This window comes from Pristiophorus japonicus, chromosome 4 (assembly GCF_044704955.1).
Source record: "Pristiophorus japonicus isolate sPriJap1 chromosome 4, sPriJap1.hap1, whole genome shotgun sequence".
Taxonomy (NCBI): Eukaryota; Metazoa; Chordata; class Chondrichthyes; family Pristiophoridae; genus Pristiophorus; species Pristiophorus japonicus.
Window position 1 is genome coordinate 33678377 of NC_091980.1, and position 26259 is coordinate 33704635.

Sequence of the window (26259 nt, forward strand, 5' to 3'; positions counted from 1 at the left end):
GCAGAATTCCACCATATTATGGTCACTCATCCCCAAGGGGCCTCGCACAACGAGATTGCCAATTAATCCTCTCTCATTACACAACACCCACTCTAAGATGGCCTCCCCCCTAGTTGGTTCCTCGACATATTGGTCTAGAAAACCATCCCTTATGCACTCCAGGAAATCCTCCTCCACCGTATTGCTTCCAGTTTGGCTAGCCCAATCTATGTGCATATTAAAGTCACCCATTATAACTGCTGCACCTTTATTGCATGCACCCCTAATTTCCTGTTTGATGCCCTCCCCAACATCACTACTACTGTTTGGGGACAAAGTGTTTGTACTAAACTATGGCAGGGGTCCCCAATGGCTTGCAGGGACAGTAACGGGCAAGGAAGGAAACAGGCTACTGGTAGTACAAATGGACAATGGCAAAACCTGCCGGAGGCATGTAGACCAAGTCAAAAGCAAATTTACCAACAGCACTGCGGAACCAGAGGCAGACTACAATGTGGAACTCGCACCACACCTGGTGGACAGACAGAAGGAACAACCTGAGGAAAGGGCAATCCCAATAGACAGCCCAGTCGAGTCAACAACAATCACACCAATCGAAACAGACAGCCCAGGCGAGATACCAGCAACCACACCCAAAGAAAAACAGACACCAAGGCAAACAACTGAACCACAACTCAGACGCTCCACGCGAGAGCGTAGACCACCTGAGAGACTGAACTTATAAAGACAATAAGACCTTGGAGGAGGGTGATGTCATGTATCTTACATTATTATATATAACTGTATCCTAACATGCTATACATGACTGTAATATGATATGACCTGTAACCACCAGCATTCCTTACCACCAGGGGTGCACTTGCAAGAGACAGGTATATTAGGACAGGTCTCAGGCAAGTGCAGCATTCCAGAGCTGTGAAATAAAAGGTGCAGGTCCAGAGTGACCTTGACTTCACGACATGCCTCGTGTGAATCTGTACTGAGGGGACAGGACTTTACACTGGGCACTTAAGAAAAACCAGCGCACATCAAAAAAATCAGCGCAGAAAGACGCCATTGTTTTTAGACAAAGTTTTGAAGGGAGTCAAGAACATATTAAATATGCATTATGAAGCTTAATTTTTTCAAACTTAAAACGCAGAAAATGGAAGTTTAATGCAATTCTTTAATTTTGGATTTTTTCCTAAGTGCCACGTCACCAAATGTCTCCAAACTAGGCTCGAGGGTCAGAGCATCGGCCAGCAGAATCAATCCCTCGCGCAGACACAGGGGCTTGGGGCTCGGCTTCAAAAGAAGCTCGGGGAGTGGGGAGTGGAAGCCGAACCGAAGGGATGAGAACCCTATGCAATCGCATCAAAAGAAGCCCGGGGTTGCGGGGGTGGGGGTGGGGAGGGGGGAGGTGTTTGCCGAGCCCCTGTGGTCCGGGCGAGTGAGCTATTCTGTCGACTGACCCTCGAGCCCGGTGAGGAGACGTTCGATCAGTGGTGGGGAGGTACTTTGAAAAAAATCTAAAATTAAAGGGTTGCATTAGACTTGGTTGCTGCAAATATCTTCATTTGAATGCCCAGCTTCCTGTTCGAAGCAAACCTATTGCGCATGCACAGACCTGGGTGTGGTCCATACTAGGGCGTCAACCTTGGGGAGAGAGAGAACTAAGAAGCTTGTCCTGCTGTTTTGAGCTTCTTGCAAAGGTACAATTTAATCATGGGGGCAATACTGACAATACCACACCTCGTGCAAGCCTTCTGCATGATGGTGCTGCGGAGGAGACGATTGATTCGACGTCATCGCATGAGGAACCTTAGAGTACGTAGGATGATGGACAGGTGGCCTTACCCACATCAGGTATATCGAGACAGGCATTCGTACCTGCACCTGAGTAATGTAGACTGTGTGAGAAGGCTGCGTTTCCGCAAAGCAGTTGTAACCGAGATCTGTGAGTTGGTAAAAGCAGACCGGCAACCTAGAAGCATCAGGAGGACTGCTTTGTCAACTGAAATGAAGGTTGCAGCTGCACTTTCATTCTATGCATCTGGATCATTCCAGGCCAGAACAGGGGATGTGTGCGCCATTTCTCAACATGCAACACCTATCTGCATTCGGCATGTGACTGACCCAGAGGAATGACTACATAAAGTTCTCCATGACTGTCTAGGCAATGGGTGACAGGGCTGTGGGCTTCTCCAGGCCTGCTGGCTTCCCAAAGGTACAGAGCTGCATTGATTGTACCCACGTCACCTTGCGAGCACCTTTGAAGGATTGCGAGATTTACAGGAACAGAAAAGGCTTTCACTCTGTTAATGTGCAGCTCGTGTGTGATGACATGCATCGCATCATGTCAGTTGATGCGAGATAGCCTGGGAGGATCCATGATGAGTTCATCCTATGCGAGAGCACTACATCTGACATATTTCAGCAGCAGCCAGAAGGGCTGCTGGGAGACAAGGGGTACAGCCTCGCCACCTGGCTCATGATAAGGCCTACGCGTAACCCAGACGGAAGCTGACTGGGAATATTTCATGTCACACATTGCGACATGCAGCGTAATAGAGAAGACCATTGGCATCTTGAAACAGCATTTCCGATGCCTGGACCATTCCGGAGTCTACTTGCAATACTCCCCTGAGATTGTCGGTCAGTTCACTGTTGTGTGCTGCATGCTGCATAACTTAGCCATCATGAGGCAGCAGCAACTGGTAGTAGAAGACCCACCTGAGGTGAGAGTGGCTGATGATGAGAAGGAAGATGCAGATGACAAGAAGGAGGACAAGGAAGCCATGCAACTACCTGAACCTGGAACACGACAGCAGAGGAGGGCGGGCTGTCGTGCCCCTTTAACGATTGCTCGAGCCTTGCGCCAGCAGTTCATCCGTGAACGCTTTGCTGCCTGAAGGCTCAGCGGCAACTATTCAAATGGACCATGTTTACTGTTTGGACCTGTTCCGTAATGTTGTGTTGTGTTAATGGAACAAATAATGGAAATGATTCCTCTTTACTTCAAAACGTGTGTTAATGATGGAACAAATAATGGAAATGATTCAGTTATCATTTAAAATATATTTTATTCAAAAGTTTAACAAACATTTGTTTGTACTTAACTTAACTTTAATAAAAATATTCTTGTATCAAACTTTAAAGTTTTCAGTTAAGATCATTTACAAACTTTAAGATCATTTATAAACTTTAAGATCACTTAACACTTTAAGATCCCGAACAAACTTTTAAACTTGTAAATTTACATAACTTACAATGAACTTTTAATTTGAGAACAGTTACAACAGTGGCAAGAATAATAACAACAACAACAACAACAACAAAAGCAGCAAAGAAATGCTGCACCCATCTCTCCTCCACCTTATTCAAAGACCGCCCAATGAGTGTAGTCTTGGTGACTCCACCCCTGCCCATAGGCGGTGGCGCAGCATTTCTCGGCTTGGTACCAAGCTTATTCTTTCGAACAACTCGGGTAATGCGCACTTCTTGATGGGGCCGGGGTGGGGGGGGGTGCACATGGTAATGCGGAAGGCTTGGCTTGGCCCTCTTCAGAGGCTGGTCTGAGGATTGGAGTGGGTGTGGCAGTTGATTTTGCCAAAGGGCACGGGGTCTGGGCATGTTCCCTTATTGTAGCAACTAACTCCGACATTCCCTCCCTCATGTGCCCTGACAGTGTCTCAACTACCTCCAACATTCCCTCCCTCATGTTCCGGACATTGTTCCCATTTCTCGTGAGAGTGTTGTTACTTCTCCCGACAATCCCGAAACCTCATCACCCACCCCACTGATGGTGTCCAGGAGTGATAGAAACATAGAAACATAGAAAATAGGTGCAGGAATAGGCCATTTGGCCCTTCGAGCCTGCACCGCCATTCAATAAGATCATGGCTGATTATTCCCTCAGTACCACTTTCCTGCTTTCTCTCCATACCCCTTGATCCCCTTAGCCGTAAGGGCCATATCTAACTCCCTCTTGAATATATCCAATGAACTGGCATCAACATCTCTCTGTGGCAGGGAATTCCATAGGTTAACAACTCTCTGAGTGAAGAAGTTTCTCCTCATCTCAGTCCTAAATGGCCTACCCCTTATCCTAAGACTATAACCCTGGTTCTGGACTTCCCCAACATCGGGAACATTCTTCCCGCATCCAACCTGTCCAGTCTCGTCAGAATCTTTTATGTTTCTATGAGATCCCCTTTCATCCTTCTAAACTCCAGTGAATAAAGGCCCAGTTGATCCAGTCTCTCCTCATATGACAGTCCAGCCATCCCTGGAATCAGTCTGGTGAACCTTCGCTGCACTCCCTCAATAGCAAGAACGTCCTTCCTCAGATTAGGAGACCAAAACTGAACACAATATTCCAGGTGAGGCCTCACTAAGGCCCTGTACAACTGCAGTAAGACCTCCCTGCTCCTATACTCAAATCCTCTAGCAAACAAGGCCAACATACCATTTGCCTTCTTCACCGCCTGCTGTACCTGCATGCTTACTTTCAGTGACTGATGAACCATGACACCCAGGTCTCGTTGCACCTCCACTTTTCCTAATCTGTCCCCATTCAAATTATATTCTGCGTTCATGGTTTTGCCCCCAAAATGGATTAACCTCACATTTATCCGCATTATACTGCATCTGCCATGCATTTGCCCACTCACCTAACCTGTCCAAGTCACCCTGCAACCTCTTAGCATCCTTCTCACAGCTCACACCGCCAACCAGTTTAGTGTCATCTGCAAACTTGGAGATATTACACTCAATTCCTTCATCTAAATCATTAATATATATTGTAAAGAGCTGGGGTCCCAGCACTAAGCCCTGCGGCATTCCACTAGTCACTGCCTGCCATTCTGAAAAGGACTCATTTATCCCGACTCTCTGCTTCCTGTCTGCCAACCAGTTCTCTATCCATGCCAATACATTACCCCCAATACCATGCGCTTTGATTTTGCACACCAATCTCTTGATCGGTAACGTCAATGCTCTCCGCCCTCATTGCCATCATCTGAACCACATCTGTTCAATCCTGCACCTCAGGAGAGCGCTGTCGAGCTTTCCTTCTGCTTCTCACCCTGGGTGTGCCTCGCTGCACCCCACTGGGACCAGCAGCCTCGGATGGTGTGACCCTGGGTGTGCCTCGCTGCATTCCACTGGGACCCGCAGCCTCTGACTGCGAGAAACCATGGAATGTCCCACCAACACGTACCACTCAGGAAAGGGCCCGGCACCTCAATGGGCAGCACCTGCACCTTCTCCAGAGTGAGTACAACAGTGTGGGTTTCATCCAACACTTCCCCCTCCCCCTCACCCTCACCCCATGCTCTTTGTCTGGAAGGTGGGATTGGAAGATGTTCTCCTCTTCAGGTTCATCCACGTCTGAATCTTCTTCTGTATCGGCTTCAGCCTTGTCAGGGTTTGCCTCAAGTTCTGTAATGTATCACAGCAGACAAATGTTTAGCAGCAGAGGAGGGGGCAGGGTGGGTGGCATGAGTAGGCTCACACAGCGCAGGAAGCAGGCTGATTTGAAGGGCCATGATGAATGATAACACATTGCATCAACCGAAGCGTAGCTGATGGAGACATTCCCATGAACCGAAGCATGGCTAGCCCGCGCAGTACTTAACATTTAGCAAAGCCAGACTGTGGAATTTGCAGGATTTATCCTCCCCTCAAATGTGGGCCCAGCTTGTGCAGTGGCAGTTGCTTTTCTCCAGGCAGGACCCATCAAAGCAGCGACCCTCTCTTCCAAGGGTGTCAGTGGGGGCAGGTTTGCCGGACCTCCTCCTGTTCGAGTTCTTTCCCTTTTGTTTTGTTCCACCTTCCTCTGCAAAGATGAAAATATAACTTTTTAGAGAGGGTGTCTTTCTGCTGGTTGGGGCATATGCAGATGCTCACATTTATAACTGCAAATCCATTGACTAAATGAAAATATTATTTACACTAACTATTTGACCAAGGTCCTGCCATTTTTTGCGCTGGCCTCCAGACCTCAGGGAGGTCACCATTGCACAGTAATCTCCTGCAAGTTGCTTCCAACATTTCTTCATTTCTTTTGGTTAGACTTTTATGTGACCTCTGCTGGTGTCCAGCTCGTGCCATCTGGCCTCAGTTACCATAACTAGTGCCTCCACTTCATCCTGTAAGAAATTCTTGGTCCGTAAGCCGCGTTGCATATTGTATTGCAGCTCCAATTTTTTCAATGAGAATTAAAGTTCTCACACACAACTGGCTCTTTAAAAATGGCCGAATGCAGACCGGGAGCTGTTCTGCACATGCGCGCCCATAGCAATCACGTCAAAAACATCCTTTTCTTTCCGCGCATGCACAGAAGTGGGGGGCATCGTTTTTTCAGCACCGACATTAGGCTCCACCCCCCAAAGCTAAAGGACAGGCTGCGCAGCACCAAATTCAAAAAAATAGAATGGGGAAACTTGCTAGTTATTTTTTTTTGAGTAGTCGGGGCCAAAAAAAAAACTCTAGCAATATGCCAAAAAACTGCATTGGGGAAAATTGAGCCCTAAATGTGGTGAGGGTTTCTGCCTCTACCACCTTTTCAGGCAGTGAGTTCCAGACCCCCATGAAGAAATTTCCCCTCAAATCCCCTCTACATCTTCTACCACTTACTTTAAATCTGTGCCCCCTGGTTGTTGGCCCCTATGCTAAGGTAAATAGGTCCTTCCTTCCAGTCTATCCAGCCCCCTCATAATTTTATACACCTCAATAAGGTCTCCCTTCAGCCTCCTCTGTTCCAAAGAAATCAGACCCAGCATCTCCAATCTTTGCTCATAGCTAAAATTCTCTAGTCCAGGCAACACCCGCGTAAATCTCCTCTATACCCTTTCTCGTGCAATCACATCTTTCCTGTAATGTGGTGAGCAGAACTGCCGCAGTACTCTAGCTGTGGCCTAACTAGTGTTTGATACAGTTCAAACAGAACCTCCCTGCTCCTGTATTCTATGCGTCGGCTAATAAAGGCAAGTATTCCTGATGCCTTCTTAACCACCTTAACTACCTGGCCTGCTACCTTCTGGGATCTGTGGACATGTACTCCAAGGTCCCTTTGTTCCTCTACACTTCTCAGTGTCCTACCATTTAATGTGTATTTCCTTGCCTTTTTAGCCCTCCCCAAATGCATTACCTCACACTTATCCAGATTGAATTCAATTTGCCACTGTTCTGCCCACCTGACCAGTATATTGATATCTTCCTGCAGTCTACAGCTTTCTTCTTCATTATCAACCACACGACCAATTTTAGTATCATCTGCAAACTTCTTAATCGTACCCCTTAAATTCAAGTCTAAATCATTGATACATACTACAAAAAGCAAGGGATCAAGTACTGAGCACTGCGGAACCCCACTGGAAACAGACCTCCAGTCACCGAAACACCGATCAACCATTACCTTTGCTTCAGGCCTCTGAGCCAATGGGCTTTTACTTTCATGGCCAGTCTGCCATGTGAGACCTTATCAAAAGCCTTGCTAAAATCCATATACACTACACCAAATGCACTACTCTCTTCAACCCTCCTTGTTACCACCTCAAAAAATTCAATCAAGTTAGTCAGACACGACCTTCCCTTAACAAATCCATCGTCCATGCCTCTGATCCATACAGGAGGGCGGGTATTACTACAGCCCTGTAGACCATGTGTTTGGTGGTAGATTTGCGGGCCTGGTCTTCGAGCACTCTTTTCCTCAGGCGGCCGAAGGCTGCACTAGCGCACTGAAGGCGGTGTTGAATCTCCGCATCAATGTCTGCTCTTGTTGACAAGAGGCTCCCGAGGTATGGGAAATGGTCCAACTTGTCGAGGGCTGTGCTGTGAATCTTGATGTCTCCGCAAGATCCTGTAAATCCCCTGGGAGGACAGGCGTACTAACATCAGTGTCCTCGTCCAGGCTAACATCCCCAGGATTGAAGCACTGACCACACTCGATCAGCTTCGCTGGGCAGGCCACATGGTTCGCATGCCAGACACAAGACTCCCCAAGCAAATGCTCTATGCGGAGCTCCTTCATGGCAAACGAGCCAAAGGTGGGCAGCGGAAACGTTACAAGGACACCCTTAAAGCCTCCCTGGTAAAGTGCGACATCACCACTGGGAGTGCCTGGCCGAAGACCGACCTAGGTGGAGAAAGTGCAATCGGTAGGGCATTGAGCTCTTCGAATCCCAACGCTGAGAGCCTGAAGAGGTCAAGCGCAGGCAGCGGAAGGAGCGTGCGGCAAACCAGTCCCACCCATCCCTTCCCTTAGCGAATGTCTGTCCCATGTGACAGAGTCTGTGGCTCTTGTGTTGGACTGTTCAGCCACCAAAGAACTCAATTCAGGAGTCTTCCTCGATTCCGAGGGACTGCCTATGATGATGATGATGATGATGATGATGATGATTAACAAATCCATGCTGACTGTCCTTGATTAATCCGTATCTTTCCAAATGAAAATTTATCTTGTCCCTCAGAATTTTCTCAAATAATTTTCCCACCACCAAGGTTAGGCTGACTGGCCTGTAATTACTCGGTCTATCCCTTTCTCTCTTTTTAAATAAAGGTACCACGTTAGCAGTCCTCCAGCACCACACCTGTAGTCAGAGAGGATTTTAAAATGATGGTCAGAGCCTTTGTTATTTCTTCTTTTGCTTCTCTTAACAGCCTGGGATACATTTCATCTGAGCCTGGGAATTTATCCAATTACAAAGTTGCTAAACCCCTTAATAATTATTCTCTCACTAGGTTAATTTCAGCAAATATTTCGGGCTCCTCCTCTCTGATTGCAATGTCTGCATCGCCCCTCTCTTTTGTGAAAACAGACACAAAGTATTAATTAAGAACCATACCTGTAATGTCTGTAAGCTTGTAATGTTTGTAGCTCTACACTGTGGATGTGGACGTATTGTGTGCTGCAAGTGCAGGGTTAATAATAAACAGAACCAGACAGATTTCCGGAGACTTCCGAGAGAGCTGCCTGCCATGTTAGGAAGCTGTGTGTGCTGTGCTCTGTGAATATACCACATTTGGCGACGGAAGATGGGATTTTTCGGATGATTTAAAGCTAAAATTTTGTTGGGGAAGGATTCAGCCAGCCGACAGAGAGACATTGGAAGTTTCTGTTTTTGGAAAAAAGCTAAAATACAGCACATGGTGTGAACAGCTAGAGATTAAAATGGCAGGTGTATTGGGACATTTGGGTGAATATAGACACAACCGGGAATGTTTTAAAGTGTATGTGGATCAGCTAGAAATGTATTTCACTGCAAATAACATAATCGAAGTTCCAGACAATGCAGTCCAGAACCGGGCTGTGTTGGAACATAAGAAAGCGATCTTCTTATCGGAGGCAGGTCCAGCATTATATGACACTCTTGTAAATCTGCTTGTGCCTGACGAGCCAAAGGACATAACGCTTAAAGAGGTTTTAACAAAGCTGGAGCAGCACTATAACCCCAAAACATTAGAAATTGCTGAAAGCTGTCGTTTCGGGATTTCGGAATCATGGCAGTCGGCCGACAAAACAAGCATGGTAGCCATGGCAGTACGCCTTCCCCTTTAAGGGAAGCCACACCACTGCTGCAGAAGGCCACAGCCTCATTGGACCACTGGGATAAAGCTTGTTTTGGCACCTCCAGGCGGGCCGAAGATTTTCCGAGGGGAATGTCGCCGTCGGGGGGGTTAGATCGGCGGCGCGCATGGTGCTGATGCACTTAAGACAGATCGACAGCAAGGGAGCGGTGGGGGGGGGGAGGGGATTGGGGTACCGCCGGGAAACCTCGGAAGGGGAATTGGGCTCGCAGCAGCCATTCCACCAAACGTCAACAGTCACTCCACTCTGCAGCATGGCCGCCGATTTGCAGTGGTAACAGGCCTTAAGGAGAGGGGCAATTTCGGCCCCAAGCAGTCCAAAAAGAAAAAACATTTGGGTCAAGCTGCTGGTAAAATAAACATCCATTACTTAACTCAGTACGCAAGGCTATCAACCTCTGTAACCATCAGATTCAGGCACAGTCTTGTTGTTGAGAATGGGAGGGTTCTTTGTTTGACTGGGGGAAGGTAGACTCAGGCATATATCTGCTGCCTTCTCCTCATTACCCAACAGGATAACAAGAATGCTTCTTGTTCCCACAGATGCCGAGCGGTACTTTCTTATCCAGCCCAAGGAGAGGTGGAGCTTGGTCTGGAGCAAGGTGACATTGTACTGGTGCACAGGAAACGTCAGGATGGCTGGTTCCAAGGGACGCACACCGAGAGTGGGAAGACAGGTCTCTTTCCAGGAAGCTTCGTAGAAAGTTTACAATGAGATTGAAATCTGAAATTGGCTTGAAGTTGAAAGGAAGCAATATCATCCCAATAAGGCATCTTGCCCCATTACGCTGTGTATGAGATCATTTCCAACATGATGTAATGGTGTCAATATGAACTTCCACACATAATGCACTTAAAAACAGACAGTAATCTGCAGCATAGCTATCTGTACGGGCAACTCTGAGGAGAAGCAATGTGAACTATTCTCCAACTACACATGTGACATCCAGCATTGCAAAACTGATCCCACCCACATTACCTCCCAAATAGACAGCAGTGCCCTTTCAATCAAAACATAGGAACTCTCTTGTTTCCGAGTTTCATGTACCAGCAGCACAGCTGTCTGCAGCTAAATATATCGGAGAGCACGCACTAATCCAGTCAGATGGTCAGTCTGTATAAAGCAGTCAAAACCAGACTTTAACAGCATAATAATGCTCTTTATAAGGCTGACTTTGGAATACATTCAAGAAGTATTAGATAGCTAATAGCATGTTATGATGTTTACTGATTAATTAAGCTGTACATATTATGGTGGAGTGTTACTGGAAAGCATGTGTTATAGCAGTGTTTATATGGAGGAATGGGGTCTATTACAGTGTTTTAGAAGAGATGTGGTATATTATAGTTAGGTTTTCCAGTGTTTAATTTTTGTAATTTTGGCCATTTTTCAGTTGCACTATTCTTGATTTTGTTCTGTCAAAAATTAGTAAAAATTACACGAAATATTTACTCACCTGATCAGACTGGCTTTTTCAGACCAAGCACATATGGACTATGAGATTATTCTCTCCGTTTGCCTTGGAAGAAGCTCAGAAACACAATCTGAGGTTATTAAAATTAAAATCAAAATGTAACAGATTTGAAAAATGGATTTTAGGCATTTCTGATGTTAAAATAAATGTTAATTTCAAATTGTATTAATGGGAAGAATTGGGGGGGGGGGGCGCAGTGTGACGATCATTTGTATACTCTGAAAATCAAAAAACCTAATAACACTTCATTTAGACTAGATAGATAACCTGTCTGGGATTTATTTTTACCCTCCCCTACCCATTTTTACAGCCCTTTCATTCCTTGTGAATGATGGCCGACTATATGATGGGTGTATTTCAATGATCGAAGTTATGTTATCCAATGTACTTCCCACCATTTGTGGCACAGCCATGCTGGATGCTTGGGAAGCCTGATTGAGCCTGGCAGCCAGCACTGCTTTGGGGGTACATGTGGGGGGGGGGGAAGGGGAGCGGAGGGCACTTAACTCTTTAATGCCTGCCAAATTGATCGCAGAATGAACAAGTGCACAGGCAGCAATTTTGAAACTAAAAAAGAAATCTTTAACTGGCAGCAAGTAGACTGGCAGACAAGCTACACTGCGACAAGCCTCCGCGAAATGCGATCCAGTCTCTCTACCTTCTCCCCTTCCTCTTTCAGGCGGACGCCAGGGAGTCCACCAAAATTATTTAAATAATCATGAGGACAATAAAAACAAGCCAGAGTTGGAGGCACTTATTTTTGACAGGTGGAAGTCTTGCTGTGCCAAATATGTGTCTAGATTCTGCAATAGTGGATTTTCTTTATGTTTTCGGGATGTGCCCATCCCTTGTTGCCGTGAGAAGATGATGGTGTTAGGTAGGGAATTCCTAGATGACCCAGTGATGATGAAGGAACAATGATCTATGTCTAAGTCAGAATAGTGTGTGACCGAAAGGTGATGGTGTTCCCTCAACATTGCTGTTCTTGTTCTTCTCAGTAGTAAAGGCTGCAGGGGAGTGAGATGCTGTTGATATAACCTTGGTTAGTTGCTGCAGTCCATCTGTAAATAGTACATATTGTAGCCACAGTTGGCCAGAGATGGAGGGGGTGGCTATTCAGTCCAGTGGCATGAGGGGCAATCAAGCGACCTGCTCTAGCTGAATAGTGTTGAAGCTTCTTGAATGTTGTCGCAGCTGCACTCATCCAAGCGGATGATCAGTATGAAAATGATGACCAGGAAAAGACCAGCAGCTCCATCTAGCCAGTCTCATACAGTCGTGATACCTTATGCATCATGATATAGACACTCCTTAGTCACCTGGAGCCATGTAATCTCCTGAGAGAGTCAAAAAAGTGTATTTCATTACACACCTGACTTCAGGCTTGTAGATGACAGAGAAGCTCTTGGGGGGGTCAAAGAGATGAACCACTCAGTGCAGAGAACCCAGCCTCTACCGTCGTCTTGTAGTTACAGTATTTAGCAACTCAATGATAAATCAAACGAGCCTCGAGTACGATTTGACATTAGAAGGAAGTGTTGTGGACTAGACAACCAGCCAAAGCATTTCATGTGTAAAAGAATAGCTTTCAATAAGTAATTGGATAAAGATCTGGTTCCAAATAGGATTGAGGTTGTGAGGATAAGTAAAGCTAAATATGGTTGAATGTCTTGTGGAACATGCTGCTTCTTGTGTTGCTAGGATAATGCTAAGGTAAGCAATTGGTCAAGGATGAAATAGGAGGTAAGAGTTTTGCTTGACATAATTTGGGGGGCAGGGGCAAACGTTACAGCGAACTTTCTTCAGGAGATTAAATGGGTTGGATAGATGGAGTGGGTGGAAAAAAGTGGGGTGACTAAACTCTTATTGCTGGGCTTTATAAACTTTATTTAACGGAAAAGAAAATTAGGTGAGTTGTAAAACAGTCTGCTGATTCGTTATCACCCATTTTTTTGCCAACAGTTAAAGTAACGATGACTCCCAGTATGTGGAAGGAATGGGTTTGGCTGACTGACTAGCCTTCTCTCATTCTGAGCTTTCTTATTCATATTGCAGAATGTTATAGTGAGTGTTGAGGTGGTATATTAAGAGAGTGTCACAGGGAGGGAGTAATGTGTTTCTATGTTCCTGTCTGATTATTTAGTTGTCTGTTAATATATGTAAAATGGTGGGTATGTATTCTGATCACAGCATTATCAGTTAACATTGAAAGCTGGGATTTTTCCAGTGGATGAATAACTAGTTTCTTATAACAACACAATCTGCTCCCTTAAAGGAAGCAGTTGCATTATTCCTGTACATTTTTCACCCTGACCAAGGGGCTTCCAAAACGTCAACCTAATGGTGATCTTTTCTTTCTCTATGAAAAAGCCTCAAGTAAGTAGTGTGCCTGAACAAAATAAACTTTGTAACAATTTGAAGTCAAGATCAGGTCTAACCCAATCTGGTGCACTGAATAAATGAGTGAGCTGCTAAATATAAAAACAGGGCTGTTTGACAGAGATGCCATTAGGAATGTCTAACTTCTGTGTACAAAACAAAGATGAATGCTGCAGAAACCAGAAGCCAGCAATCACTTTCCCATTGTAGGATTTTCTAAAGAAAGTTAGAGGGACTACAACGAAGTGGAGAGGCCCAAGGCCTGTCCAAAGCTAGGCCTCGGGCCTTGTTAATATTATTTGGGCAAGATGCAGGTGCCTGTCACCGCACCACAGGCAACCTGCCTATTTTAACAGCGGCAGCGGTGGGGGAGGGAGGGGGGGGTGCGGGGGAGGAGGCGTTGGGAGTTGGGAGTATTGTGGAGTTGGAGGAGCACTCCTGGCTCCACAGCAGTGACGTTTGGACTTATTTCAATTGTGGGCTGTAGTGCTGAAGACTTGTGCTCCAGAACTAGCCGCATCTCTCACCAAGCTGTTCCAGTACAGCTACAACACTGGCATCTACCCAACAATGTGGAAAACTGCCAGGTATGCCCTGTCCACAAAAAGCAGAAAAAATCAAATCCTGCCAATTACTGCCCCATCAGTCTACTCTCAATCATCAGCAAATTGATGGGCGGAGTCATCGACAGTGCTATCAAGCTGCATTTACCAGTTTGGGTTCCGCCAGGACCACTCGGCTCCAGACCTTATTACAGACTTGGTCCAAACATTGACAAAAGAGCTGAATTCCAGAGGTGAGGTGAGAGTGACTGCCCTTGACACCAAGGAAGCATTTGAACGAGTGTGGCATCAAGGAGCCCTAGTAAAATTAAAGTGAATGGAAATCAGGGGGAAACTCTCCACTGGCTTTGGTCATACCTAGCACAAAGGAAGAGAATTGTGGTGGTTGGAGGGCAATTATCTTAGCCTCAGGACATCGCTGCAGACGTTCCTCAGGGCAGTGTTCTAGGCACAACCATTTTCAGCTGCTTCATCAATGATCTTCCCTCCATCATAAGGTCAGAAGTGAGGATGTTTGCTGATGACTGCAGTGTTCAGTTCCATTCGCAACTTCTCAGATAATGGAGCAGTCCATGCCCGCATGCAGTAATTCCTGGACAACATCCAGACTTGGGCTGATAAGTGGCAAGTAACATTTGTGCCACACAAGTGCCAGGCAATGATTATCTCCAACAAGTGAGAATCTAACCACTGCGCACCACCGCCACCCCCCCACCACGCCCACGACATTTGGCATTGCCATCGCCGAATCCCCGACCATCAACGTCCTGGGGGGTCACCATTGACCAGAAACTGAACTGGACCAGCCACACAAATATTGTGGTAACAGGAGCGGGTCAGAGGCTGGGTATTCTGCGGCAAGTGACTCCTGACTCCCCAAAGCCTTTCCACCATCTACAAGGTACAAGTCAGGAGTGTGATGGTATATTCTTCACTTGCCTGGATGAATGCAGCTCCAACAACACTCAAGAAGCTTGACACTATCCAGGGCTATCCGCTTGATTGGCACCCCATCCACTACCTTAAACATTCACTTCCTCTCCCACCAGTGCACCGTGGCTGCAGTGTGTGCCATCTACAAGATGCTCTGCAGCAACTCGCAAAGGCTTCTTCGACAGCAACTCCCAAACCCACAACCTCTACCACCTAAAAGGACAAGGGCAGCAGGGGCATGGGAACACCATTGCCTGCAAGTTCACCTCCAAGTTACATACCATCCTGACTTGGAAATATATCGATGTTCCTTCATCGTCGCTGGGTCAAAATCCTGGAACTCACTTCCTCACAACACTACAGAACTACCTTCACCACAGGCACTGCAGCGGTTCAAGAAGGTGGCTCACCTCCTCCTTCTCAAGGGCAATTTGAGATGGGCAATAAATGCTGGGCTTGACAGCGACACCCACATCCCACGAATAAATTTTTTAAAACTGCAAGCCACTGAAGAATTCTGAAAACATCATTATCCAATTTCTCAAAGGCAGCCTAAAACAGACATTCAGCACGTCATTTACATATATAAGAAGCGTAACCCCTGTTTTCGGTAGTTGCCAGAGGCGCCTGAAAAATGGCCCGACCCAATATTGGTCTCCGATATTGGTCCTCAATTTGCCCATTTTACACCTCTAAAACAGGTGCTAGCAGTTCCAATTTCTACCCCAGAGTGTTCAGTCTAGAGTGAAGACGAACTAAAATGCTTTGTTTTATGGGGTCACTGTCGAGTAATCAAAGCTGGTTGTCCCTTTCTAGGTTAGGAGCACTGAAGCCAATTGTAACGCCACTACTGCTGATTCAACTGAAATCAGCCAACTCAGCACAGGCTTGGCATCAAACCTTTAGTCTTTGGGACAGTAGAGTAGCACTATTAAATTATTTTGGTGTGAGGCCACATCTGTGGCTTTCCAATCCCTTCGAGTTCTGTAAATATTATTTTTGACTGTCACTTAGCAAACGAGTCAAGTTTGACTTGAAATTAAAATTAATAATAACTGTGAACACCCATTTACTTAAAAAAGTGGAAGACTTGGATTTATATAGCGCCTTTCACAACCACCAAACGTCTCAAAGCGCTTTACAGCCAATGAACTACTTTTGGAATGTAGTCACTGTTGTAATGTGGGGAAACACCGCAGCCAATTTGCGCACAAGCAAGCTCCCACAAACAGCAATGTGATAATGAGCAGATCATCTGTTTTTGCTATGTTGATTTGAGGGATAAATATTGGCCAGGACACTGGGGATAACTCCCCTGCTCTTCTTCAAAATAGTGCCATGGGATCTTTTGCATCCACCTGAGAGAGACAGCACCGCTGACCATGCAGCACTCCCACAGTACTGCATGGAATGTCAGCCTAGATTTATGTACTCAAGTTCCTGGAGAAGGATTTGAACCCACAACCTTCTGACTCAAGAGGCAAGGGTGCTACCCACTGAGCCACAACTGTCAGTTATGCCAATAATTGAGATCAGGGGTGCATTTAATCCTTGAAGGACAGCACTTGACATTCAAGTCATGGTGCTGAAAGCCCGAGGGGTTTTTGCCCTCACCCTTGCAACCTGTAACTTGGATCAGACACATACCATAAAGTGGATCCATGTTACTGAAATCACAAGTACAAACTTGCTTCCTGCTTATGGATGAAACTCCACTGTATGATGCAAAGAGCTCAAACTCTTTCTAAGAAACTCGTGTTTTATATGCCCAGAGTCTGCAATAACGAGGTTCAACTGATACGGTGACTGATAAAGTGGCTGGGGATAAGTTGCAGTGCTTGTATTAGTCACTCATCGCTTACCTTCACATTCTTTTTTTAAAGTCTAATTTTCGCAAGGTTCGAGCTTTATAATATTTTAGCAAATCCCTTATTGCTTCATAAGCAGACACTTTTATTGGGCAGGTGCAGCTAGATTCCCTACAGTCAGTTCATCCTAACCACTTTTAATACCAAATGACTGGTGCAAACACACACAGGCCAATTATAAACTTAGTCCTGAAGTGTCCGCTTCTGAGTTAGAAACTCATTTGAGGACACCTCACGAAGCAACTGTGGGATGCATAATTAAATGACAACTGCGTGTTAGTGTACAGAGATGAAGAGTGCAGCCCACTGTTAACCGGTTAACCTGGTACAATTTGTCACACTCGTGCAGCCAGAGGGTCATGGGTCTGAATCCAACACCAGGACTGGAGTTCACTGCCTAAGGTGAACTCTAGTGCAATACTGAGGGAATGCTGCATTAAAGTGAGTTTGTCTGCCTGTGCATGTCAATGCTTATCATTAACCATTCTTTTGGAGAATTTGAAGGAAAGTAGGAAGGTCGCCTCACCTGACATTGGCAAAACACAGATTAGTTGAGCGTTCAGCTTATTGTTTTTTGGGACACAGAATAGAACATGGCCATCTGGCCCTTCGAGCATGCTCAAATGGTTGGTGCATTTGCCTGCGTAACAGTTACCACAGTCCAAAAGTAATTTATTGTGCAGAGTGCTCTGAGGTTGTTTCTGGCGAGGTGATGAAGTGTTATATAAGTGTAAGTATTTCTTTCTTTCACTCAGATCAGATCCTGCTCTGAACTACATTGAGCAGAGAGGTGCTAATCAGCAGCTCTGGCACCTCCCTGTGCAGCAGAGTGGAACGTTATACCTTGGTGATCTCCAATGCCCTCAGAGTGGTCATTAAGAGGGGGCATTAGCAGTTGCCTCAGAGCACCCACCCACTCGGCAGCAGTCAGTTGATGAAGCAGATGAAATGGGGATTAAAACACAAACTAAATGGAGGGGGGAGAAATCACCCTATCGCCCATGTAAAACTAAGTGTTTAAAACATTTACATAGCTTGGGATGGCATTGTTGAACAGCAATCAGTTAAAAAATCATGAGACTAGCAAAGCATGTTAAGGGTTCCCAATCTTAGTTGCACCGTCGAGGAAGCGTTAGCACAGCACATCAATCTCAGTGTACTTTTGGTATCACTGCGTGCTATATGTGATCTTTCTCATGTTATACACATTTGTTATGTAACAGTGTAATGTCAGAATATTTAAAATGTAAGAGAATCTCTCGGTGTTGCTTGGTTCACGTTGAGTGCAAAAGCAGGTCGGGGCAAGTGCACAGTGAAAACGCTGCACAATGATAGACGCATGAAGGGTGTGACTGTTGTACAGGAATGTTGCATTTTTCAGTTATTTATGATGTGGATTTTTTGTAACGTGTTAATGGAATCCTGGGTGAAGGAGACAGTAATAAAACAGGGTTGAATTGTGCAGAATAAAAAAAATATTTTTTTTCTGAAACCTGCCTAGAGGGAATGGAAGTCTTCAATGGTTTTAATTAAGGACTTCATTGCACCACGGGTATCAACCCCAGACCGGGACAAACCGAGAATGTTACAGAGTCAGCAAAGCCAAGTTAAACTACTAGCTTCTTTTCTTAAAGACAGGAGCTCTGTGCATACTTCGAGCACAATTCCATAGTATTTACACAGCATTCAAATGTCTAATGTTGGGGGACAGCCAATGGGCCAATGTTAAAAGCTCCCAGGTAGTTGCAGTTATACTGCAGCTGGTGCACAGTGCAGATTTTTATTTTTTATTTATTCGTCCCTGGGATGTGGGCATCGCTGGGAAGGCCGGCATTTATTGCCCATTCCTAATTGCCCCTGAGAAGGTGGTGGTGAGCCGCCCTATACAACTGAGTGACTTGCTAGGCCATTTCAGAAGGCAGTTAAGAGTCAACCACATTGCTGTGGGTTTGGAGTCACATATAGGCCAGACCGGGTAAATACGGCAGATTTCCGTCCCCAAAGGACATTAGTGAACCAGATGGGTTTTTACGATAATCCGGTCGTTTCACAGTCACCATTACTGCCATTAGCTTTTTATTTCAGATTTAAAAAAAATTGAATTAACTGCATTTAAATTCCCCAGCTACCGTGGTGGGATTTGAATGCGTGTCACTGGATCATTAGCCCAGGCCTTTGCATTACTAGTCCAGCTAGTAACATAACCACTATGCTACCGTACCCATTTGCACCCAAATCATACACCAGATTTAGATTTACACCATAAACATGGAAATAAAAACAGAAAATGTTGAAAATCCACAGCAAGTTAGTCAGCATTCGTCAACACAGGTCATGTCCCATCTTTCAGTTTTGATGAAGCATACACATCCAAAATTTCATAACCTGCCTTTTCCTATTCCAGATTCTTACAGAGCTGCCGTGTAGCTCCAACAACAACATGTATTTATATAGCGCCTTTAACGCAGTAAAAAGCCCCAAGGCGCTTCACAGGAGCATTATCAAACAAAATTTGACACTGAGCCACACAAGGAGATTTTAGGGCAGATGGAGATAGGTTTGAAGGAGCGTCTTAAAAGAGGAATGAGAGGCAGAGTGAGGGATTGTTTTAGGGAGGGAAGTCCAGAGCTTAGGGTCTTGGCAGCTGAAGCTCCACCATTTCTGATTTTATTCAGATTTCCACTGTTTGCCGTTCTTCCCTTTTATTTATGAATTGCCTGAAAGTGATGGAACTTCTCAATCACTGACACCTACAATGTTTTAAGAGGTTTAATCCTACATTGGATGAATCTGTTTCAGACAGTGCCAGGGGGTAGAATGCCTTTTAGTGAAAGATTTAAAGTAATTAGGGGGAGGTTTAGAGGGGATTTGAGGGGAAATGGTTTCACCCGGAGGGGGTCTGGAACTCACTGCCTGAAAGGGTGGTAGAGACAGAAACCCTCATTACATTTAAAAAATACTTGGATTATGCACTTGAAGTGCTGTAACCTACAAGGCTACAGACCAAGAGCTGGAAAGTGGATAGTTCTTTGTCAGCCTGCTCGGACACGATGGGGCGAAATGGCCTCCTTCCGTGCTGTAAATTTCTATGATTCTGTAATCACTCACCCCATTAAACAGGCTGAGAGGCTCTCATTCCTCTTTTAAGACGCACCTTCAAACCTATCTCCATCTGCCCTAAAATCTCCTTGTGTGGCTCAGTGTCAAATTTTGTTTGATAATAGAAACATAGAAAATAGGTGCAGGAGTAGGCCATTCGGCCCTTCTAGCCTGCACCGCCATTCAATGAGTTCATGGCTGAACATTCAACTTCAGTACCCCATTCCTGCTTTCTCGCCATACCCCTTGATCCCCCTAGCAGTAAGGACCTCATCTAACTCCTTTTTGAATATATTTAGTGAATTGGCCTCAACAACTTTCTGTGGTAGAGAATTCCACAGGTTCACCACTCTCTGGGTGAAGAAGTTCCTCCGCATCTCGGTCCTAAATGGCTTACCCCTTATCCTTAGACTGTGACCCCTGGTTCTGGACTTCCCCAACATTGGGAACATTCTTCCTGCATCTAACCTGTCTAACCCCGTCAGAATTATATGTTTCTATGAGGTCCCCTCTCATTCTTCTGAACTCCAGTGAATACAAGCCCAGTTGATCCAGTCTTTCTTGATAGGTCAGTCCCGCCATCCCGGGAATCAGTCTGGTGAACCTTCGCTGCACTCCCTCAATAGCAAGAATGTCCTTCCTCAGGTTAGGAGACCAAAACTGTACACAATACTCCAGGTGTGGCCTCACCAATGCCCTGTACAACTGTAGCAACACCTCCCTGCCCCTGTACTCAAATCCCCTTGCTATGAAGGCCAACATGCCATTTGCTTTCTTAACCGCCTGCTGCACCTGCATGCCAACCTTCAATGACTGATGTACCATGACACCCAGGTCTCTTTGCACCTCCCCTTTTCCTAATCTGTCACCATTCAGATAATAGTCTGTCTCTCTGTTTTTACCACCAAAGTGGATAACCTCACATTTATCCACATTATACTTCATCTGCCATGCATTTGCCCACTCACCTAACCTATCCAAGTCGCTCTGCAGCCTCACAGCATCCTCCTCGCAGCTCACAGTGCCACCCAACTTAGTGTCATCCGCAAATTTGGAGATACTACATTTAATCCCCTCGTCTAAATCATTAATGTACAGTGTAAACAGCTGGGGCCCCAGCACAGAACCTTGCGGTACCCCACTAGTCACTGCCTGCCATTCTGAAAAGTACCCATTTACTCCTACTCTTTGCTTCCTGTCTGACAACCAGTTCTCAATCCATGTCAGTACACTACCCCCAATCCCATGTGCTCTAACTTTGCACATCAATCTCTTGTGTGGGACCTTGTCGAACGCCTTCTGAAAGTCCAAATATACCACATCAACTGGTTCTCCCTTATCCACTCTACTGGAAACATCCTCAAAAAATTCCAGAAGATTTGTCAAGCATGATTTCCCTTTCACAAATCCATGCTGACTTGGACCTATCATGTCACCTCTTTCCAAATGCACTGCTATGACATCCTTAATAATTGATTCCATCATTTTACCCACTACCGATGTCAGGCTGACCGGTCTATAATTCCCTGTTTTCTCTCTCCCTCCTTTTTTAAAAAGTGGGGTTACATTGGCTACCCTCCACTCCATAGGAACTGATCCAGAGTCAATGGAATGTTGGAAAATGACTGTCAACGCATCCACTATTTCCAAGGCCACCTCCTTAAGTACTCTGGGATGCAGTCCATCAGGCCCTGGGGATTTATCGGCCTTCAATCCCATCAATTTCCCCAACACAATTTCCCGGCTAATAAGGATTTCCCTCAGTTCCTCCTCCTTACTAGACCCCCCGACCCCTTTTATAACCGGAAGGTTGTTCGTGTCCTCCTTCGTGAATACCGAACCAAAGTACTTGTTCAATTGGTCCGCCATTTCTTTGTTCCCCGTTATGACTTCCCCTGATTCTGACTGCAGGGGACCTACGTTTGTCTTTACTAACCTTTTTCTCTTTACATATCTATAGAAACTTTTGCAATCTGTCTTAATGTTCCCTGCAAGCTTCTTCTCATACTCCATTTTCCCTGCCCTAATCAAACCCTTTGTCCTCCTCTGCTGAGTTCTAAATTTCTCCCAGTCCCCAGGTTCGCTGCTATTTCTGGCCAATTTGTATGCCACTTCCTTGGCTTTAATACTATCCCTGATTTCCCTTGATAGCCACGGTTGAGCCACCTTCCCTTTTTTATTTCTATGCCAGACAGGAATGTACAATTGTTGTAGTTCATCCATGCGGTCTCTAAATGTCTGCCATTGCCCATCCACAGTCAACCCCTTAAGTATCATTCGCCAATCCATCTCAGCCAATTCACGCCTCATACCTTCAAAGTTAGCCTTCTTTAAGTTCTGGACCATGGTCTCTGAATTAACTGTTTCATTCTCCATCCTAATGCAGAATTCCACCATATTATGGTCACTCTTCCCCAAGGGGCCTCGCACAACGAGATTGCTAATTAATCCTTTCTCATTACATAACACCCAGTCTAAGATGGCCTCCCCCCTAGTTGGTTCCTCGACATATTGGTCTAAAAAAACATCCCTTATGCACTCCAGAAAATCCTCCTCCACCGTATTGCTTCCAGTTTGGTTAGCCCAATCTATGTGCATATTAAAGTCACCCATTATAACTGCTGCACCTTTATTGCACGCACCCCTAATTTCCTGTTTGATGCCCTCCCCAACATCACTACTACTGTTTGGAGGTCTGTACACAACTCCCACTAACGTTTTTTGCTCCTGTAAAGCGCCTTGGGGCTTTTTACTGCGTTAAAGGCGCTATATAAATACTGGATGAGAGGCGCAAAGGGATATTCGGTAGTCACGCAGCACATTGTTGAAAATCAGATCTAACATTTGTCACAAAATAATTACAGACGAAGAAGGGCATTCGACCCGTGTTAGTTCATCATTCCTGAGAGATAATACTCTCCCTATAGACATCATAGCATTCTTTTGTTGCTTAAATAATACCAGGGTTTTTGCCTCCAGTGCTATATCTGGAAGTTTATTCTACGTGTCAATAACTATTTGTGTGAAGAACAATTGTCCGCTATCAGTTCTAAAATTACCGTTCAAGCTGTGTCATAGTTCTACTTCTTTAGTTTAATTTAAAGTAATAATAGCCTGGGCTATCATTTGCAAACCCTCAACAATCTTGCATATCTCTCTCATGACGCCTCCATCCCTTTTCCAGGCTGAAATGCCCAAGTTTCTCTTGTCTTTCCTTATAACACGGAGCCCTGACAATGCTTTTCTGATTACAAATGTATGGTAAAGGAAACATGAACATTTTTTAAAAGAGATTGTACTTTAGTCACAAGCAATGCTTGCTCTAAGCTGCGCAGCCACGCAGTAATGGGAAAGGCTCTGTGCAGATCGCTCATCAGCATCTCCAGTGGAATACCCCGCGTGCGCGGAAATTTAAAGCGGTCCACGCACTAAAAGAAACAGGCCGCGCAGAACTAAGCGCAGCTCACAGGGAACATCGGCCACAACCAACTCACAATTTAAATGGCTCGGGAACAGGCCATTGGGCAACTTGCGCTGAACAGCAGCCAGCCAAGGGAACGACCAAACCCCCCCCCCCCCTCCCCCAGCCATTGAATAGGTCAACCAGCCCTTTCCATACACCATCTCTGCTATTCAGCAGCTTCCCGCTGCCAATCCTCTTAGCTCGTAATCACCTGTCTGAAGCCCAAACGGTCGCCATGGAGACGAGAAACTATGAAAGAGGATAGTGGGGAGACCCTTAACAGTCAAATCTTTTTTTTTTAAAAGCACATATGCGCATGCACACTGGAGATCCGTGAATGAGGACTTTCATGTTTCAAAAATTATGTGCATCCAAAGTAGTGCTCTATTTGCATTTCAAGGCTGCAGTGCTCAAAGGATGCTTAAACAGTGGCACTGCGGAGAGTAGTGACTCCAAGTAGCTCAACAGCCCTCCCTGCTGACAGTTTGTAGTTACTGCAGCTCTTGTAGAGGATTCAGGCATTCAATTCATCCTAAAATAAGCAGCGATGAATAACACATGCAAGTATAAGTTGGACAGGTTTCACTCCTCAATGCAGTATAATCCATATTAAGCGGCATTTCATTTAGCTTTTTTTATACAAATATAGTTTTCTCAAATAGCAATGAAACAATCACTGCACTCCAAAAGTAATGTATTGCATGAAAGCACTGTAACAAAGTGATAAGGCAATATACAAATGCATTTTTCTCAATGAAACAAAACAATATTTATATAAAGTGTATTTTTTTGTAAAGAGTATATAGAATTGGAGTATGCCATTTAGTCCCTCAAGCTGGTTCCGCCATTCAATGAGTTTATGGCCGATCTGTGACCCAATTCCCGATACCCACCGTTGCCCATATCCCTTACCTTAATAACTTTTGTTAACAAAAATCTATCAATCTCTGATTTAAAATTAACAATTGACCTAGCAGTAACTGCCATTTGCGGAAGAGAGTTCCAAACTTCTACCACCCTTTGCGTGTAGAAGTGTTTCCGAACTTCACACCCAAAAGGCCTGGCTCTATTTTATAGGCTACGTCCCATACTTGCCCAACAAATGGAAATAGTTTCTATCTACCCAGTTAATATCCTGAAAACATCCCCCAACCTTCTAATTTCTAAGGAATACAACCGTAGTTTGTGTAATCTCTTCGTAATTTAAACTTCGGAGTCTGGAGGGCTGAAATTGCCCCTTCTGATAAAACCTCTGACCGTCTGAAAGCAGCGGCCACGGGGCGGCACAGAATAGCCGTCAACTCTCCGTGGAGGGTCTGCCATTTTGTAAATTGCCCTATCTCAGGAGCGGAGTGGCTCCGCCCATTTATCCACTGCAGCATGCACGCGCTGACCCCTTACCAAAATTGCCCTGCCGGAGCAGCGCCAATAAGAGATTAAGGGGTTATGGGGAGCAGGCAGGGAAATGGACCCGAGTCCATGATCGTATTAGCCATGATCGTATTAAATGGCAGAGCAGGCTCGAGGGCCTGTATGGCCTACTCCTGCTCCTACTTCTTATGTTTTTATGTTATGTCACAGGCCGGTGCCCCGGACAGCTTTTGCTGGTGGCGCACTCTCTGTGAAATGGCAGCACGGCCACCTTTAAAGGGGAGGTGGCGCTGCCGTTTACATGGTTTCTTTTGTCGGCCGACTGCTAGGTCGGGCCGATAATTATGGCCGCGGGTTCGGTCAGGCCAACAGGCAGCCCGCCACCCCCTCTTGGGTGCCAGGCCAATGACCCGGCTGAAACCCTCCCTGGTGGCCCAGTGGACCGAACTAAAATGAATGCAGAGTTCGCAGCGGCCCTCCCCTTTAATTGAAGGGGAAGAGATGTGACGCGCCAGAGCGATGACGTCATTAGTGCGGCGCTGATGACCGACAGCGGCGGACACTCTGTCCCGCCCCCACTTCCGCCCTGCTAGACGGCCACTCCGCCCCACTGGAAAAAAACCCCATGAAGAGCTGAATTTCGACTGATAAGCCGTCGCATCCATTGCGGCTGCCAGAACACTTCAAAAACGGTAGGTGCGCCCCGTTTCGGGCGAGGGTGAATTTCTACCCGAGTATCACTTAGTGGAAAAGGTAGCATAGTGGTTATGTTACTGAACTAGTAATCCAGAAGCCCGGACTAATGATCCTGAGACGTGTGTTCAAATCCCACCACGGCAGTTGTGGAATTTAAATTCAGTTAATTAAATAAAATCTGGAAAAAGAAAGGCTAATATGGTGACCATGGTTTGTCATAAAAAGCCATCTGGTTCACTAATGTCCTTCAGGGATTGAAATCTGCCACCCTGGTCTGGCCTGGCGTATATGTGACTCCAGACCCCCAGTGATTGACGCTTAACTGCCCTTTGAAATGAAACAATCGCAAGCCACTCAGCTGCATCAACTACCACCTCATGGACTGTAGCGGTTCAAGGCGGCGGCTCACCACTTTCTCAAGGGCAATTAGCGATCGGCAATAAATGTTGGCCTTGCCAGTGATGCCCGTGAATGAATAAAAATAAATCTGGAATAATATAGAAATGTTTAATCCATTCCATGTTATAATGTGAAGTGGGTTTCACCCCATTCATATTTGTCAGTTAAAATCTATAATTATGTCTTTTCAAAAATCTTGCATCGGTACATACTTGCTGCCTGCATAACTTGACTTGTCAACCTTTTTCCATTCTAAATTCCTACATCCACATTTATAATAGTTTTTGTCCATGTAAACAATTCATTCTGCTTGCACAAGCTAGCCGCCGGGTTATGAAATGTCTAATGTCCAAAATAAGGGTTGAAACTATTTTTTAAACATATTTCACAACATAATTAAATTTAGCAAATTGTCTTTTGATGCCTTCTTTAAAGTTTTAGTT

The 26259-nt window shown here is 45.4% G+C and overlaps 1 protein-coding gene across 3 annotated transcripts in view; it reads left to right on the forward strand.

The window, feature by feature from the left end:
• Positions 1–11143, forward strand: part of LOC139262034 (E3 ubiquitin-protein ligase SH3RF1-like) — a 159194-nt gene extending 148051 nt beyond the window's left edge. For all 3 annotated transcript variants that reach the window (XM_070877194.1, XM_070877197.1, XM_070877196.1), the window contains one exon: positions 10114–11143. In XM_070877194.1, coding sequence (XP_070733295.1) covers positions 10114–10285 — 172 coding nt within the window. In that variant the 3' untranslated portion in view covers positions 10286–11143. The remainder of the gene's footprint in view (positions 1–10113) is intronic.
• Positions 11144–26259: the final 15116 nt, after the last annotated feature.